Source organism: Pogoniulus pusillus, chromosome 20 (genome assembly GCF_015220805.1).
Source record: "Pogoniulus pusillus isolate bPogPus1 chromosome 20, bPogPus1.pri, whole genome shotgun sequence".
Lineage (NCBI taxonomy): Eukaryota > Metazoa > Chordata > Aves > Piciformes > Lybiidae > Pogoniulus > Pogoniulus pusillus.
The window spans coordinates 20,702,577-20,717,453 of record NC_087283.1 but is presented as its reverse complement, the minus strand read 5'-3'; the positions used below and the strand labels follow the sequence as shown (position 1 = coordinate 20,717,453).

General features: G+C 52.0%; 1 protein-coding gene across 7 annotated transcripts in view; it reads right to left on the bottom strand.

Moving 5' to 3' along the window:
- The window catches only part of RFWD3 (ring finger and WD repeat domain 3), a 40,400-nt gene that overhangs the window by 11,910 nt on the left and 13,613 nt on the right, over positions 1 to 14,877 (bottom strand). For all 7 annotated transcript variants that reach the window (XR_010306103.1, XR_010306104.1, XM_064160513.1 and 4 more), the window contains exons 6-7: positions 13,529 to 13,620; positions 8,169 to 8,283 (exon numbers count right to left, since the gene is read on the bottom strand). Coding sequence is in view for 5 of the 7 variants with exons in the window: in XM_064160513.1 (XP_064016583.1) it covers positions 8,169 to 8,283; positions 13,529 to 13,620 (207 nt within the window). In the remaining 2 variants the exon portion in view is untranslated. The remainder of the gene's footprint in view (positions 1 to 8,168; positions 8,284 to 13,528; positions 13,621 to 14,877) is intronic.

Here is a 14,877-nt window from a genome sequence, read left to right as displayed (position 1 = left end):
GCAGCTTGCCCAGGGTCACAATGCCCAGCTGGGGTCGGAAGCTCTGCAGAGGAGATCACACTGGGTGCTTCTGTGCTCCACAACCTCCCTGGGCAACCTGTGCCAGTGTCTCACCACCCTCACTGCAAACAACCCTTCCCTAACAGCCAGTTTCAATCTCCCCTCTGCCACTTCAAACCCATTTCCCCTTGCCCTGCCATTACAAGACCTTGTCACTAGTCCCTCCCCAGCCTTCCTGTAGCTCCCTTCAGATACTGGAAGGCCACTCCAAGGTCTCCTCAAATCCTTCTCTCCTCCAGACTGAAGAATTCCCAGCCTGTTCCTGAAATGCTGGATTCCCAACTCCACTGACCACACCAGCAAGCAACAGAAGCATTCAAATGCTGCACTACCACCAACTGAAGTCTGTTCCCTCTGTGTGTGTGTGTGCTAGACCCTGTGAAAGAGAGGGCACTTGAGCAACACTTCACAGCCAACCATTATTACCAGATCAATGCTGTTTAGAAGAGAACGAGCTGCCAACTATGACATGCAGTTAAACCACAAGAGGAAAGAAAAAGAAAGAAGTAGTCAATTAAAAACATCTTCCAGAGTTTCCAGAATACCTCACAGAACAAAAAGGGAAGGGGGGGGGGGGGGGGGAAATCAAATAATACAAGCCCAAGCTGCAGCTGAAAGGGTGTTGCAGGAAGCCAGTCTGTCTGTTTAATGAGGACAACCCTCTTCTTGTAAAGCCTGGGCAGCAAATTCCAGGAACCATGCAACTCTCAAGAGCTCCAAGCTCTGTTGGCTGCCATTTCCTCCCCACTCCTCCTCCATCTCCACTGATGGATGCTCAAAAACACGGTCAAGGAGAGTTTCCACCAGTGACAGGAGCTGGGAGTGCTGGTGGGTAACAAGTATGGCACAGCAATGTGCCCTTGTGGCCAAGAAGGCCAATGGGGTCCTGGGGTGTATTAGGCAGAGTGTGTTCAGCAGACCAAGGGAGGTTCTCCTCCCCCCTCTACTCTGCCCTGCTGAGACCTCATCCTGAGTACTGCCTTCAGTTTTGGGCTCCCCAGTTTCAGGGGGACAGGGATTTGCTGGAGAAGGTCCAGCAGAGGGCTAGGAGGATGATGGAGGACTGCAGCACTGCCTGATGAGGGAAGGCTGAGGGACTTGGGACTGTTTAGTCTGGAGAAGAGAAGACTGAGAGGGGATTTGATAAATGTCTGGGGGTCAGGAGCGGGGGACAGGCTCTGCTCACTGCTCCCTGGGATAGGACAAGCAGCAATGGATGGAAGCTGCAGCACAGGAGGCTCCACATCAACACAAGGGGGAACTTCTTTACCATAAGGGTCCCAGAGCCCTGGCACAGGCTGCCCAGGGAGGTTGTGGAGTCTCCTTCTTTGGAGCCTTTCAAGGCCTGTCTGAATGTGTTCCTGTGTGACCTGAGCTAGACTGGATGGTCCTGCTCTGGCAGGGAGGTTGGGCTCAATGATCTCTTTAGGTCCCTTCCAAGCCCTGACATCCTGTGACAGGTAGGAAAGCAGATTGAGACTGGAAATTAGGAAGAAATTCTTGCCAGTCAGGGTGACAGGACACTGGAACAGGTTTGTCCAGGGTGACTGTGGATGTCCCCTCCCTGAAGATGTTCGAGGCCAGGTTGGATGAGACCTTTAGCAGCCTGGGTTAGTGCAAGGTGTCCTTGCCTGTGGCAGCAGGTTTGGAACTGGATTATCTTTAAGATCCCTTCCAAGCCAAACCATTTTATGAACAAAACATTCCTAGAACACTTCTTTGCTCAGAGATCATCAGGGATGTGGTGAGCAGGCAAGATATGGCACTGGCATAGCAGAAGTCAACTAAAAATGTAAGGAAGAAGTTCTTCAATGTGAGGGTGGTGACAGACTGGCAGGGGAGGTGTTTAAGACCAGGCTGGATGTGGATCTGAGCAACCTGATCTAGTGTGAGGTGTCCTTACCCATGGCAGGGAGGTTAGAGCTGGATGAGCCTTGGGGTCACTTCCAAGCCTGATAATTCTATGGTGAAAAAGCCCTCCAAAAAGCATTTTGGTCAGCTGCTTGTAACCCAAGGGCAAAAGCAGAGAGCACAGAAGGCCAGGGATCCTGGAGAGAATGAGTATATTACTGTCTGAGCAGCAAGGACTGTGCTTCAAGTGCTAACATTTTAAACCAGCTAAGGACTACGAGAGTGATGCCATGAATCTGTGAGTCAGCTTCCAGATGGAAGCAGTCAGAGCCACTTCACTCACCCCCAAGCAAAGGCAGCAGTTCTCAAAGAGGCAAGCTCAAGCTCTGCACTAGTAGTTATCAAGACTTCTAACACTGGAAACCAAGAGGAAAATGATGCTGGTGTTCATAGAGAGCAGTGTAGCCAGCAGGTCAAGGGAGGTTCTTGTCCTCCTCTACTCTGTCCTGGTGAGACCACACCTGGAGTACTGTGTTCAGTTTGGGGCTCCCCAGAGAGGCAGAGACCTGCTGGAGAGAGGTTCTCCTCTCCCTTTACTCTGCCCTACTGAGGTCACAGCTGGAGAACTGGGTGCAGTTCTGGGCTCCCCAGTCCAAGGGAGACAGGGAAATACTGGAGAGAGTCCAGCAGAAGCTACAAAGCTGCTGAGGGGCCTGGAGCAGCTCTGTGAGGAGCAATAGGCTGAGAGCCTGAAGAAGTGCAGCCCCAGAGGGGAGTTGAGCAATGCTCAGCAAGAGACAAAGGATGGGGGCAAGAGGATGGGGCCAGACTCTGCTCAGTGATGCCCAGCAACAGGACAAGGACAAAGAGGCACAAACTGGAACCCAGGAGACTGCACCTGAAAATGAGAAGAAACTTGTTTGGTGTGAGGGTGCTGGAGGCCCAAAGAGGTTGTGGAGTCTCTTCTGGAGAACTTCCAACCCCAGCTGGGCATTGTGATCCTGGGCAAGCTGCTGTGGGTGCCCTGCTTTAGCAGAGGGATTAGACTGGATGATGCCCAGAGGTCCCTTCCAACCTCCACAATGCTGATGTTCTGTGATGCCCAGATTTTACAAGAGGCCTATAGATAGATTTGATGCACTGAAGGACCTGGGGGTGTGGGGTGAGGAAAAGCTCAACAGGAGCCTGCAGTGTGAGTGCAGCCCAGACACAACCCTGTGCTGGGCTGCAGCAAGAGCAGTGTGGGCAGCAGGGCAAGGGAGGGGATTCTGCCCCTTGGCTCTGCTCTCCTCAGACCCCACCTGGAGTGCTGGGTGCAGTTCTGGAGCCCCCAACACAAGCAGGACATGGAACTGTTGGAGCAAGTCCAGAGGAGAGCCACGAGGATGCTCAGAGGGCTGCAGCAGCTCTGCTCTGAGGACAGGCTACAAGAGTTGGGGCTCTGCAGCCTGGAGAAGAGAAGGCTTGGAGGAGACCTTGGAGTGGCCTTCCAGTATCTGAAGGGGACCTACAGGAAGGCTGGGGAGGAACTAGTGACAAGGTCTTGGAATGGCAGGGCAAGGGGAAATGGGTTTGAAGTGGCAGAGGGGAGATTGAAACTGGATGTTAGGAAAGGGTTGTTTGCAGTGAGGGTGGTGAGACATTGGCACAGGTTGCCTAGGGAGGTTGTGGAGCACAGAAGCACCCAATGTGATCTTTGATCACATTGGATGCTTCTGTGCTCCACAACCTCCCTGGAGGTGCTCAGGGCCAGGTTAGATGAGGCCTTGAGCAACCTGTTCTAGTGGGAGGAGTCCCTGCCTATGGCAGGGGGTTGGAACTGGCTGATCCTTGAGGTCCCTTCCAACCTAAACCATTCTGTGGTTAGAAGGAACAGAGAGCTGTGGAAAAGCTTGACTAAAGTCACCACTGTGGCAGAGAGTCTGACTCAGGGCAGGTGGAGCACTGACTTCATTCCAGTCTATGATTTCTCAAGGAAACAGAAGAAATAAATAGAAGACTCAAGATGATGCCCTCAGAGCAATGACAAAACAACCTAGGGAGAACAAAAAGAGGTGTGGGGGTTGCCAAGGAGGCTGAGTGTGTTTCAAGTAAGCAGATAGTAAAATCAGGAGTAACTGAAAGAGACTTCTCATCAAAGAACTTAACAACCTGTATAGGGTTAACACTCCTGGGGGAGTGACCCTGAACCTGACCCTAAGTTCACCTTTGTGCTTCCAGTCCAGGTCAATCTGGCAGATGTGGGCAGCCTGGTCAGCTTGGTGGTTATGCTGCTGCTCAGTGGTAGAATTCTCACCTGCCATGCAGGAGACTCAGGTTCGAATCCCGACCAGGGGAGCGAAGTGAGAGAGAGAGAGAGAAAAAGACCCAGAAGCAGGAAAGCTCCTGTCTTTTATACCACAGGAAGTGGGGGGAGTGGGCTAACCATCACCTGGAGTGTGGCCCACCCCTGAGGAGGGGCCAAGACCCCTAGGGTCAGGTTCAGGGTCACTCCCCCAGGAGTGTTAACCCTATACACAACCTCATTATTTCTAAAAAGCAGGAGGATGCCCAGCACCACCAGTGAGGATCAGAAGAGATTACAATGATTTGTTGCTCTGGGGGACTTACAAAACTCCTCTTGTCACCTACACTCAGCCTTCAACTCTTAACCCAAGTTATTAAAAAGGAAACCAGGCAATTAAAACCACCAAGGCTGTTAGTGCAGTGTTTACATTTCAACACAACTCACCAAGCCAGCAGAGCCAGTAAGTGGCTCCTGGAGACACATTACCAAGGTGATTAATAATGGTGCACTGCTGAGTAAGTTCCACTAACTGTGCTCAGAAGAGCAAGCTTTTGGTAACGTGGACTTGTGCCTGGCTGTGAGGTGCTTTGTAGGGGTCTCCTGATAGTTGGTGATAACTAAGGGGCTCAGGGGAGTGCTCATCTCTTGCTGTGATTGCCTCCTGGATCTCAGCTTGCCATTGTGGTGATGAGCAAGCTCCAGGGGAATGAGGGGATACACAGCAGAAGTCTTCTTGAGGAGGATGTGTGAGGAGAATCAGCAAGAGAGCACAACGAGCAGAGAACAGTATCACAGCATCATCAGGGTTGGAAGAGACCTCACAGATCATCAAGTCCAACCCTTTAGCACAGAGCTCAAGGCCAGACCATGGCACCAAGTGCCACGTCCAGTCCTGCCTTGAACAGCTCCAGGGACGGCGACTTCACCACCTCCCCGGGCAGCCCATTCCAGTGTCCAATCACTCTCTCAGGGAAGAGCTTTCTCCTCACAGATACTAGCTAGAGCACAGAATGTCTAAAGCTCAGCATGGTGGGGATAGAAAGGGACCTCTGGACATAGAATCAGTCAGAGTTGGAGGGGACCACAAGGATCATCTAGTTCCAACCCCCCTGCCATGGGCAGTGACACCCTGCCCATAGAAATAGAGATCACCCAGTCCAAACCCCCCTGCTAAAGCAGAGCACCCACAATAGCTTGTCTGGGATCACAACACTGAGCTGGGGTTGGAAGCTCTCCAGAGAAGGAGACTCCACAACCTCTCTGGGCAGCCTGCTCCAGGCCTCCAGCACCCTCACACCAAACAAGTTCCTCCTCCTGTTCAGATAGAACCTTTTGAGTTCCAGTTTGTGTCCACTTCTTTGTCCAGTTACTGGGCACCATGAGTCTGGCCCCATCCTCTTGGTCCCCACAGGTCCTTTAGCTCTTGCAGAGCACTGCTCAGATCCCCTCTGGGACTGCTCTTCTGCAGGCTCAACAGCCCCAGGGTTCTCAGAGATGTTCCAGGCCCTTCAGCATCTTTGTAGCCACTGCTAGACTCTCTCCAGTAACTATTGGAGAACTAAAACTGGGGAGCCCAAAACTGGACCCAGTAGCTCAGATGTGGCCCCATTAGGGCAGAGCAGATGGGGAGAGGAACCTTCCTTGATCTGCAGTCCACACTCCTCTTAAGGCACACATTCTCCCTGGACATGCCAGTGTTTGTCCACCCTCATCACCCAACCATGCTGAGATTCTGTTACCTGCTTGCACATATTCCACACCTGGAGTGCCAACACCCTTAAGAACCCAACACTGAAGGGTACCCAGCCTGGGTTAGGCAAGAAATCTCCTTCCAACCTCAGCAGTTCTAAGCAAGTAGCTACTTTCCTAATGACCTCTGAGAGAAGAAACTTGCTAGGCTCAAAACCTGATCAAACAACTTAGAGCCTTATTCCAGACTTCCTGACTCATTTTTTTTCCTCCCTAGTAAATTGTTTTACTTCCAGTTTACTCACTGTATAAACAAGCACTTCCAAATTGCTTCCAGCAGTCACATTAAGCACTACAGGACAGTGATAAATGCACTCTAAATACTGAAACAGAGCTTAAAGAACACAGAGCATTTAATCTTCATGACGTGAGACTTCAAATCACTTAGACCTGATACTCCATCATTTAACACACAAACAATTCCAGGAGGACATTATGGACCTGCACTTTTATCTTATCCACAGTTTTCTCACGTCCAAGTTTGCAGTGGATCCATTTTCTTATTAGCTTTGATGAGCACAGAGCTTCAGGCAGGAATTTAGGCAACCAATTTATCCACCCTGATCTTCTGTCACATGGGAAGGCTTCAAAGAGGACATGAATGGCCAAGGCCAGGAAAAAAAAAACCAGGAAGCATCAAGTCAAGTGAGTTAGTAGACAGTAAGAGACACCAACATAAAAAGAAGTAACCACACTGGCTGCAAAACAGGCTCCTGGAAAACCCTGCTCTGGTGGAATACATCACAGAATGGTCACAGCATGGAGTGGGTTGGAAGAGATCTCTGGATATCATCCAGTCCAACCCTCACTGCAGGGGCACCCACAGCAGCTTGCCCAGAATCACAGTGGTCTTCTTGCCAGAGGGAGTGATTGGCATTGGAATGGGCTGCCCAGGGAGGTGGTGGAGTTGCTGTGCCTGGAGGCATGGAAGAAAAGTCTGGATGGGGCACTTAGTGCCATGGTCTGGTTGGATGGACAGGGCTGGGCGCTAGGTTGGCACTGAGTGCCATGGTCTGGTTGCTAGGCCAGGGCTGGATGCTAGGTTGGCACTGAGTGCCATGGTCTGGTTGCTAGGCCAGGGCTGGATGCTAGGTTGGCACTGAGTGCCATGGTCTGGTTGGTTGGTCAGGGCTGGATGCTAGGTGGGCACTGAGTGCCATGCTCTGGCTGACTGGCTAGGGCTGGGTGGGCACTTAGTGACATGCCCTGGTTAACTGGCTAGGGCTGGGTGTAGGTTGGCACTTAGTGCCATGGTCTGGTTGGTTGGGCAGGGCTGGGTGGTAGGTTGGCCCTTAGTGCCATGCTCCAGCTGATTGGCCAGGGCTGGGTGCTAGGTTGGCACTTAGTGCCATGCTCTGGCTGGTTGGTTAGGGCTGGGTGCCAGGTTGGCACTCACTGCCATGCTCTGGCTTGTTGGCTAGGGCTGGGTGCTAGGTTGGCACTGAGTGCCATGGTCTGGTTGGTTGGGCAGGGCTGGGTGCTAGGTTGGCACTGAGTGCCATGGTCTGGTTGGTTGGGCAGGGCTGGGTGCTAGGTTGGCACTGAGTGCCATGGTCTGGTTGGTTGGACAGGGCTGGGTGCTAGGCTGGAGTAGATGATCTTGGAGGTGTCTTCCAACCTAGTTGATTCTATGAATTAGTCCCAGGTTACAAAGCACACACAAAGGTCAGGCAGAGAAGTGGGGAACAGGCAGCAAGTAGAAAACATTTGTAACTTTCCCCTGTGAAGCCCCAAATCTTGACTTGTTTCATCACCAGGAACAAAAGTAGACTGTGGAGAAGGCTGTGACACCACAAGAGAACTCAGCAGGTCACAGTGGGGGATTACTCTGCAGTTCCCCATCAGAGACACCACAAAACACTTATCCAAGTGGTACTTTGCAACAGCTCTTAACAGGTCTCATCACAGCTTTACTACAGAGATTTGCAAAACTCACTATGATGCAGCTAATGGAAAGATGAGAAGTTTGGTGCTGCAACATCAGCAGCCAAAAACAAGTCTACTGCTGAGCTTGAGTTGCAACAAGAAAAGAAAGCAGAGTCCTCTGCAGTACACACAAAGGTCTGGGATGTGCAGGATCCTCCTGATGATTCACTAATTGAGTTCACTAAGTCTTGTTGCTGATTAAATCTGCAAGTCTGTCTTCTCTCCTCTGAGGGAACATGGAAAAGAGAGATGGAAGAGAAAGGAAATCTGTGTATTGGTAGCAGCAGGCACTCACCTGGACTTGCTTGCGGAGTTTGCTGCATTCATCTGTCAAAAGCTGCAGCTGGAGGCGGCTCTGTGCTGATTCCAGCTCTGCCTCTTTCCTCAGCTTCTGCTCCTGTTCCAAGTTGCTGGAGAAACAAGAGAACAGCAACTCTTAAGATGAAGTTAGGTATCTAAGATGCTTCTTTGGGCTGCTGATTTCCTCAGACTTCACAGATTGAAAGGAACCCTCAAAGGTCATCTTGTCCAATCCTCTACAGACAGCAAAGACACCTCCAACTAGAACAGGCTGCCCAGGGACACAGTGAGTCTGATCTTGAACATCTCTAGGGATAGGACCTCAACTACATCCCTGGGCAACACATTCCACTGTCTCACCACACTTCCTCCTGATGTCCAACCTAATCCTGCTCTGCTCCACTTTAAAGCTGCATCCTAACGCAAGCCCCACTCGGGTAAATCCAAAGGTGACACAATTGGTACCACACTCCTTCAGAGCATCCACCTTGAGATGTCCTGGCTTATGCCACTGTGCTGGATGACTCACTCAAGGATTGTTAGTAGAAACAGCTTCTCCATATGGGCTAATTTAATAGAGAAGGAAAGTGAGATCAGTTAGGTCAGGCAATGCTGTGCCAACCACACCTACGCTCTGTCAGTAACGGAACAAGGCACGGCGCAGCCAAGACCTTCCAAGTTTGTTTCTCCTACCAGGAGCTAATTTGGTATTTAATGAAAATAAAACTGTCTCAGAAATAAACAGATCCAGATAACTTCCCTCTGCATGTCCATAGAGATGCCACAGGCAGCATCTCACCTCCAGCATTCACACACACACACACACACACACACACATTAAAAATGACTTTTTTGGTGTGAGGGTGCTGGAGCAGGCTGCCCAGAGAGGTTGTGGAGTCCTCTTCTCTGGAGTAATTCCAACCCCAGCTGGCCACTGTGATCCTGAACAAGCTGCTGTGGGTGTCTCTGCTTTAGCAGGGTGGGGTAGACTGGATGATCTCTAGATCCCATGCTGGGATTCAAGAGCAGCACTTTGGATAACATACTCCAACTTCTCCTTCGCAAAGGGAAGGATCAGCAGCACACCTTACAATCATCTGCACGTTTGGGTTATGTCAACCACTGCATTGTGCACTACAAAAACTGCCACAGTGGCTCATGTGCAGACAAGAGCCTGAGCACTGCTGGAAGTCCAAACCCAGCCTCTCGTGTTCATAGAATCACAGAATCATCCAGTCCAACCATTAACCCAGCACTGCAAGATCAACACTAAACCATGGCCCTCACCACAGCTTTGAAACTCATCCAGGGATGGAGTCTCCAGCAGTGTTCTGAACAAATCAGCTCCAGGGCTTCTCTTTGGGGAAGAAATTATTCCTCATGCCTAATCTAAACCTCTCCTGGGCACAACTTGATGTCCTTTCCTCTTGTTCTGTTTCTTGTTCCTTGGGAGAAGAGACCAACCCACGCCAGATTCCAACCTCCTTTCAGGGAGTTGGAGAGAGCAATGAGCTCTCCCCTCAGCCTCCTTTTTCCCCAGACTAAACACTCCCAACTTCCCTCAGCTTCTCCTCACCTGCCCTGTTCTCCAGACCCTTCCCCAGCTTCATTGCCCTTCTCTGGACATGTTCCAGCCTCTCAGTGGACTTCTTGGAATGAAGGGTTCAAAACTGAACCCAGTATTTGAGGTGTGGCCTCCTCACCAGCACCCAGTTCAGGGAGTCAAGCACTGCCCTGCTCCTGCTGGCCATATAAGTGCTGATCCAGGCCAGGATGCTGGTGGCACTTGGGCACACTACTGGCTCAACTTCAGCCAACTGTCAACCAAAAGCCCCAGACTTTTCTTTCTGCTGGGCAGTCTACAACCACTCTGTCCCAACCCTGGAACTTTCACAAGCTTGTCTGCAAGGGCAGAATTGAGTCACTTCCCTACAGCTCCTTCACCTGATGTTTCTTGCTGTGCACTAGAACACAAGACACAGGTGCAGTGATGTATTCACCCGTGGCAAACATTCTTCACACAAGTACCCAGAGCTTGCAGGCTCTTTGTTTCCAGTGTGAAGAACAAGCCCCACAGTCTCATGCCTACTTCAAGGCCACGTGCAAACAAGACTGATGCAGGCACAGGGGTTCACATTCCTCCTCCATTGGTGGCTGAGTGCCATAGGGCAGCCACAGGCAGCACTGGGCTGTCACTGCTGTCTGCCTCCTAACTGGAATGGTAAGAGGGGAAGAGCTGTAATGAGACTCAAAGACAGGCAGCAGCTAGACAACTGCTCCTGTATGAGAGAGAGCAGCATTGAAACATCCCAATGCCTTCTGTGCTTTGGAGAAAACCTAGAATCATAAAATCAGTCAGGGTTGGAAGGGAGCACAAGGAGCAGCCAGTTCCAACTCCCCTGCCATGCCCAGGGACACCCTACCCTAGAGCAGGCTGCACACAGCCTCAGCCAGCCTGGCCTCAAACACCTCCAGCCATGGGGCCTCAACCCCCTCCCTGGGCAACCCATTCCAGCCTCTCACCACTCTCCTGCTGAGCAACTTTCGCCTCACATCCAGGCTGAACCTTCCCACCTCCAGCTTTGCTTCATCCCCCCTAATCCTGTCGCTCACTGATAGCCTAACCTGATTTGTTTTGCAGTGTCAGGCCAATAACACCAGTGTGAGCCTTTAAAGATGCAGTTCAAACACCATCAGGCAGTGGCAATCTGGACAGAGGAGATAATTTCCCTTTGTGACAGTCACTCCTGAATCATTTCTGACTAACAATTAGCAGGACAGGGAGGTTTCTGTTGCAAGTGCAGTGCAGTTAAAGAGAAAGGTGAAGAGATCCCCAATTAAATTCAGGAGAACTCAGAGTGCTGCAGCCTTTTGATTTCAGAAGAGGATCTGTGACAGCATCTCACTGAAAAGAAATTAGTGCTCATTTTCCTACCTTCTTTTTCTATTTTCAATTACATTGAAGCTGGAGGGGGAGGAAGAGGAGCAGAGTCACAGCAATGCTTGCTGACCTTTGGGAAGGAAAAGCTACACGAAGAGTTTGACAAAGCAAGATGGAAAGTGATTCACAGAGGAGATTTTGTGTGTTGAATGCGTGCAGAAGGGCTGGCAGAAAAGGTCAGCCCCTCAGCAGCCCCCCCCTCACCTTCCACAGCTAATGAGGAATTAGCAACTGACAGCTTTTGGCAACCACTCTGCACCTTCTCCCCTGGTGACATTTCAGGACGCAGCACAAGATCACTTTTGCTATTTCAAGGGCTGCAAGGCATGAAGTCAGTAGTTGTTTGAGAGAAAATCCTGCAGCACCTTTGCTGAGGGAGCTGGGGCTGGAGAGGAGAGTTACAGAATGGGTTAGGGTGGAAGGGACCTCAAGGATCAGCCAGTTCCAACCCCCTGCCATAGGCAGGGACACCTCCCACTACAACAGGTTGCTCAAGGACTCATCTAACCTGACCTCCAACACCTCCAGGGAAGTTGTGGAGCACAGAAGCACCCAATGTGATCAAAGACTGGGTGATTCTGTGCTCCACAACCTCCCTGGGCAACCTGTGCCAGTGTCTCACCACCCTCACTGCAAACAACCCTTCCCTAACATCCAGTTTCAATCTCCCCTCTGCCACTTCAAACCCATTCCCCCTTCTGTCATTCCCAGACCTTGTCACTAGTCCCTCCCCAGCCTTCCTGTAGGTCCCCTTCAGATACTGGAAGGCCACTCCAAGGTCTCCTCCAAGCCTTCTCTTCTCCAGGCTGCAGAGCCCCAACTCCTGTAGCCTGTCCTCATAGCAGAGCTGCTGCAGCCCTCTGAGCATCCTCGTGGCCTCCTCTGGACTGGCTGCAACAGTTCTTGTGTTGGGGACTCCAGAACTGCACCCAGCACTCCAGGTGGGGTCTGAGGAGAGCAGAGCCAAGGGGCAGAATCCCCTCCCTTGTCCTGCTGCCCACATTGCTCTTGCTGCAGCCCAGCACAGGGTTGTGTCTGGGCTGCGCTCACACTGCAGGCTCCTGTTGTGCTTTGCATCACCCCAGACCCCCAGGGTCCTTTCTCTCAGGGCTGCTCTCAGCCATTTCCCACCCATCCTGGAGTTATGCTTGACATTGCACCCACCCAGGTGCAGGACCTTACACCTGGCCTTGTTTAACTTCATGAGGCTGGTTTGGACACAGCTCTGCAGCCTGTCCAGGTCCCTCTGGATGGATCCCTGCCCTCTAGCAATTCGACAGAGAAGACTTTGGGGGGACCTTAGAGCTGCCTGATACCTTAAAGGATCTTACAGGAATCACAAAATAGCTTAGGTTGGAAGGGATCTCAGAGATAATCTACTCCAACTCCCCTGTCAATGAGCAAAGACACCTCCTGGTAGCTCAGGTAGCTCAAGGTCTCACCCCGACCTGGCCTTGAATACCTCCAGCGAGGAGGCATCCACCACCTCCCTGGGCAACCTGTGCCATGTTTTGTCACCCTTACACTGAACAACTTCTTCCTCAGCTCCAGTCCAACCCTGCTCTCTCAGCTTCAAACCATCCCCACTTACCCTATTGCTAGCCACCCTTATGAAAAGGGCCTCTGCAGGCTTCCTGTAGGATCCCCTCAGGTATTGGAAGATTGAAGAGGAACTTATGAGGGTGTCTACCAACAGGCTAAAAGGGAATGGTCTGAAGCTGAGGAAGAGAAGGGTTAGACTGGATCTTAGGAAAAGGTTCTTCAGTATGAGGGTGGTGAGACTCTGGAACAGTTTAAACAGGGAAGTTGTGGGTCATAGAATCAGCCAGGTTGGAAGAGACCTCCAAGATCATCCGGTCCAACCTAGCACCCAGCCTTATCCAGCCAACTAGACCATGGCACCCTCCCTGGAGGTGCTCAAGGCCAGGTTGGAAGAGACCTCCAAGATCATCCAACCTATCACCCAGCCCTATCCAGCCAACTAGACCATGGCACCCTCCCTGGAGGTGTTCAAGGCCAGGTTGGAAGAGACCTCCAAGATCATCCAGTCCAACCTAGCACCCAGCCTTATCCAGCCAAGTAGACCATGGCACCCTCCCTGGAGGTGTTCAAGGCCAGGCTGGATGAGGCCTTGAGTAAACAAGTCTTAGTTGAGAGGTGTCCCTGCCCATGGCAGGGAGGTTGGAGTAGATGACCTCTGAGGTCCCTTCCAACCTAAACCATTCTCTGACATCAGGGAAGCCCCATGCAGCCCAGCAAGGCCGTGGCTTAAACCAGCCCTGCTCAGAGCGATCCCCAAGGGAATGCAGATTGCTCCAGAGGAACCAGGACACTCAATCATGCCACAGGAACCTGGAAGCAGCTTTCAGCAGTATGTAAGCAGTGAGATGACACTGCAGGGGGAGGCTCTGTACCTCTTCATTCGCTCCTGCTCGGCGGTGTCCAGAGCTTTCAGAGTGCGCGCGTACAGGATGACGATGTCAGAGCGTTTCGCCTTCTTATTGCACTGAAACAGAAGACAGCTGCAGGTTACTCACTTGAATTCGACTTTCCAAACAAGTTGTGAGGCAGCATTTTGAAGAAAGCTTTGTGGCATGGAAGGCAGAAGTCATCCACACACAAAAATGAACGGGGTGCGTGTGCGAGATGCTCCACTGGACAAGTAGCTGAGCTTCAGTGGGGGCCCCAGCAACACTCATGCATCCCACTGCACCTTCACCAAGGCAGCTCCTGCCTCCCCACTACATTTATTCTGCTGAAGCAGCAGGGACAAGAACTACAGAACAGTGTGGGCAGCAGGACAGGGGAAGCTATTCTGCCCTGTACTCAGCACTGCTCAGGCCAGCCCTGCAGTGCTGTGTCCAGCTGTGGGCTCCTGAATTGCAGAGAGCTGCTGAGGTGCTGGAAGGTGCTGAGAGAAGGGCAGCAAGGCTGGGGAGGGGCCTGGAGCACAGCCCTGTGAGGAGAGGCTGAGGGAGCTGGGGGGGTGCAGCCTGCAGCAGAGGAGCCTCAGGGCAGAGCTGATTGCTGCCTGCAGCTGCCTGCAGGGAGGCTGTAGCCAGGTGGGGTTGGGCTCTGGTGCCAGGCAGGCAGCAACAGAAGAAGGGGACAGTGTCTCCAGTTGTGCCAGGGCAGGTCTGGGCTGGCTGTTAGGAGGAAGCTCCTGGCAGAGAGAGTGATTGGCACTGGCATGGGCTGCCCAGGGAGGTGGTGGAGTGGCTGTGCCTGGAGGTGTTCAAGAAAAGCCTGGCTGGGCACTGAGTGCCATGGTCTGGTTGGTTGGGCAGGGCTGAGTGCTAGGTTGGCACTGGGTGCCACGGTCTGGTTGGTTGGGCAGGGCTGGGTGCTGGGTTGGCACTTAGTGCCATGGTCTGGTTAACTGGCTAGGGCTGGGTGCTAGGTTGGCACTGGGTGCCACGGTCTGGTTGGTTGGGCAGGGCTGGGTGCTGGGTTGGCACTTAGTCCCATGGTCTGGGTAACTGGCTAGGGCTGGTTGGTAGGTTGGCCTGGCTCAGCTTGGAGGTCTCTTCCAACCTGGTTGATTCTATTCTAAAAATTAATGAAGAATTAAGAGGAGTGTGGCCATCAGGACAAGAGATGTTCTTTTCCCCCTCCATTCCACCCAAAGGAGGCCATATCTAGAGTCATGGGTTCAGTTCTGGGCTGCTCAGTTCAAGAGAGGCAGGCAGGGAACTACTGCAGAGTCTAGTGGAGATTACAAAAGAAGCTGAGGGGCCTGGAGCATGTCTGTGATGAGCAAAGG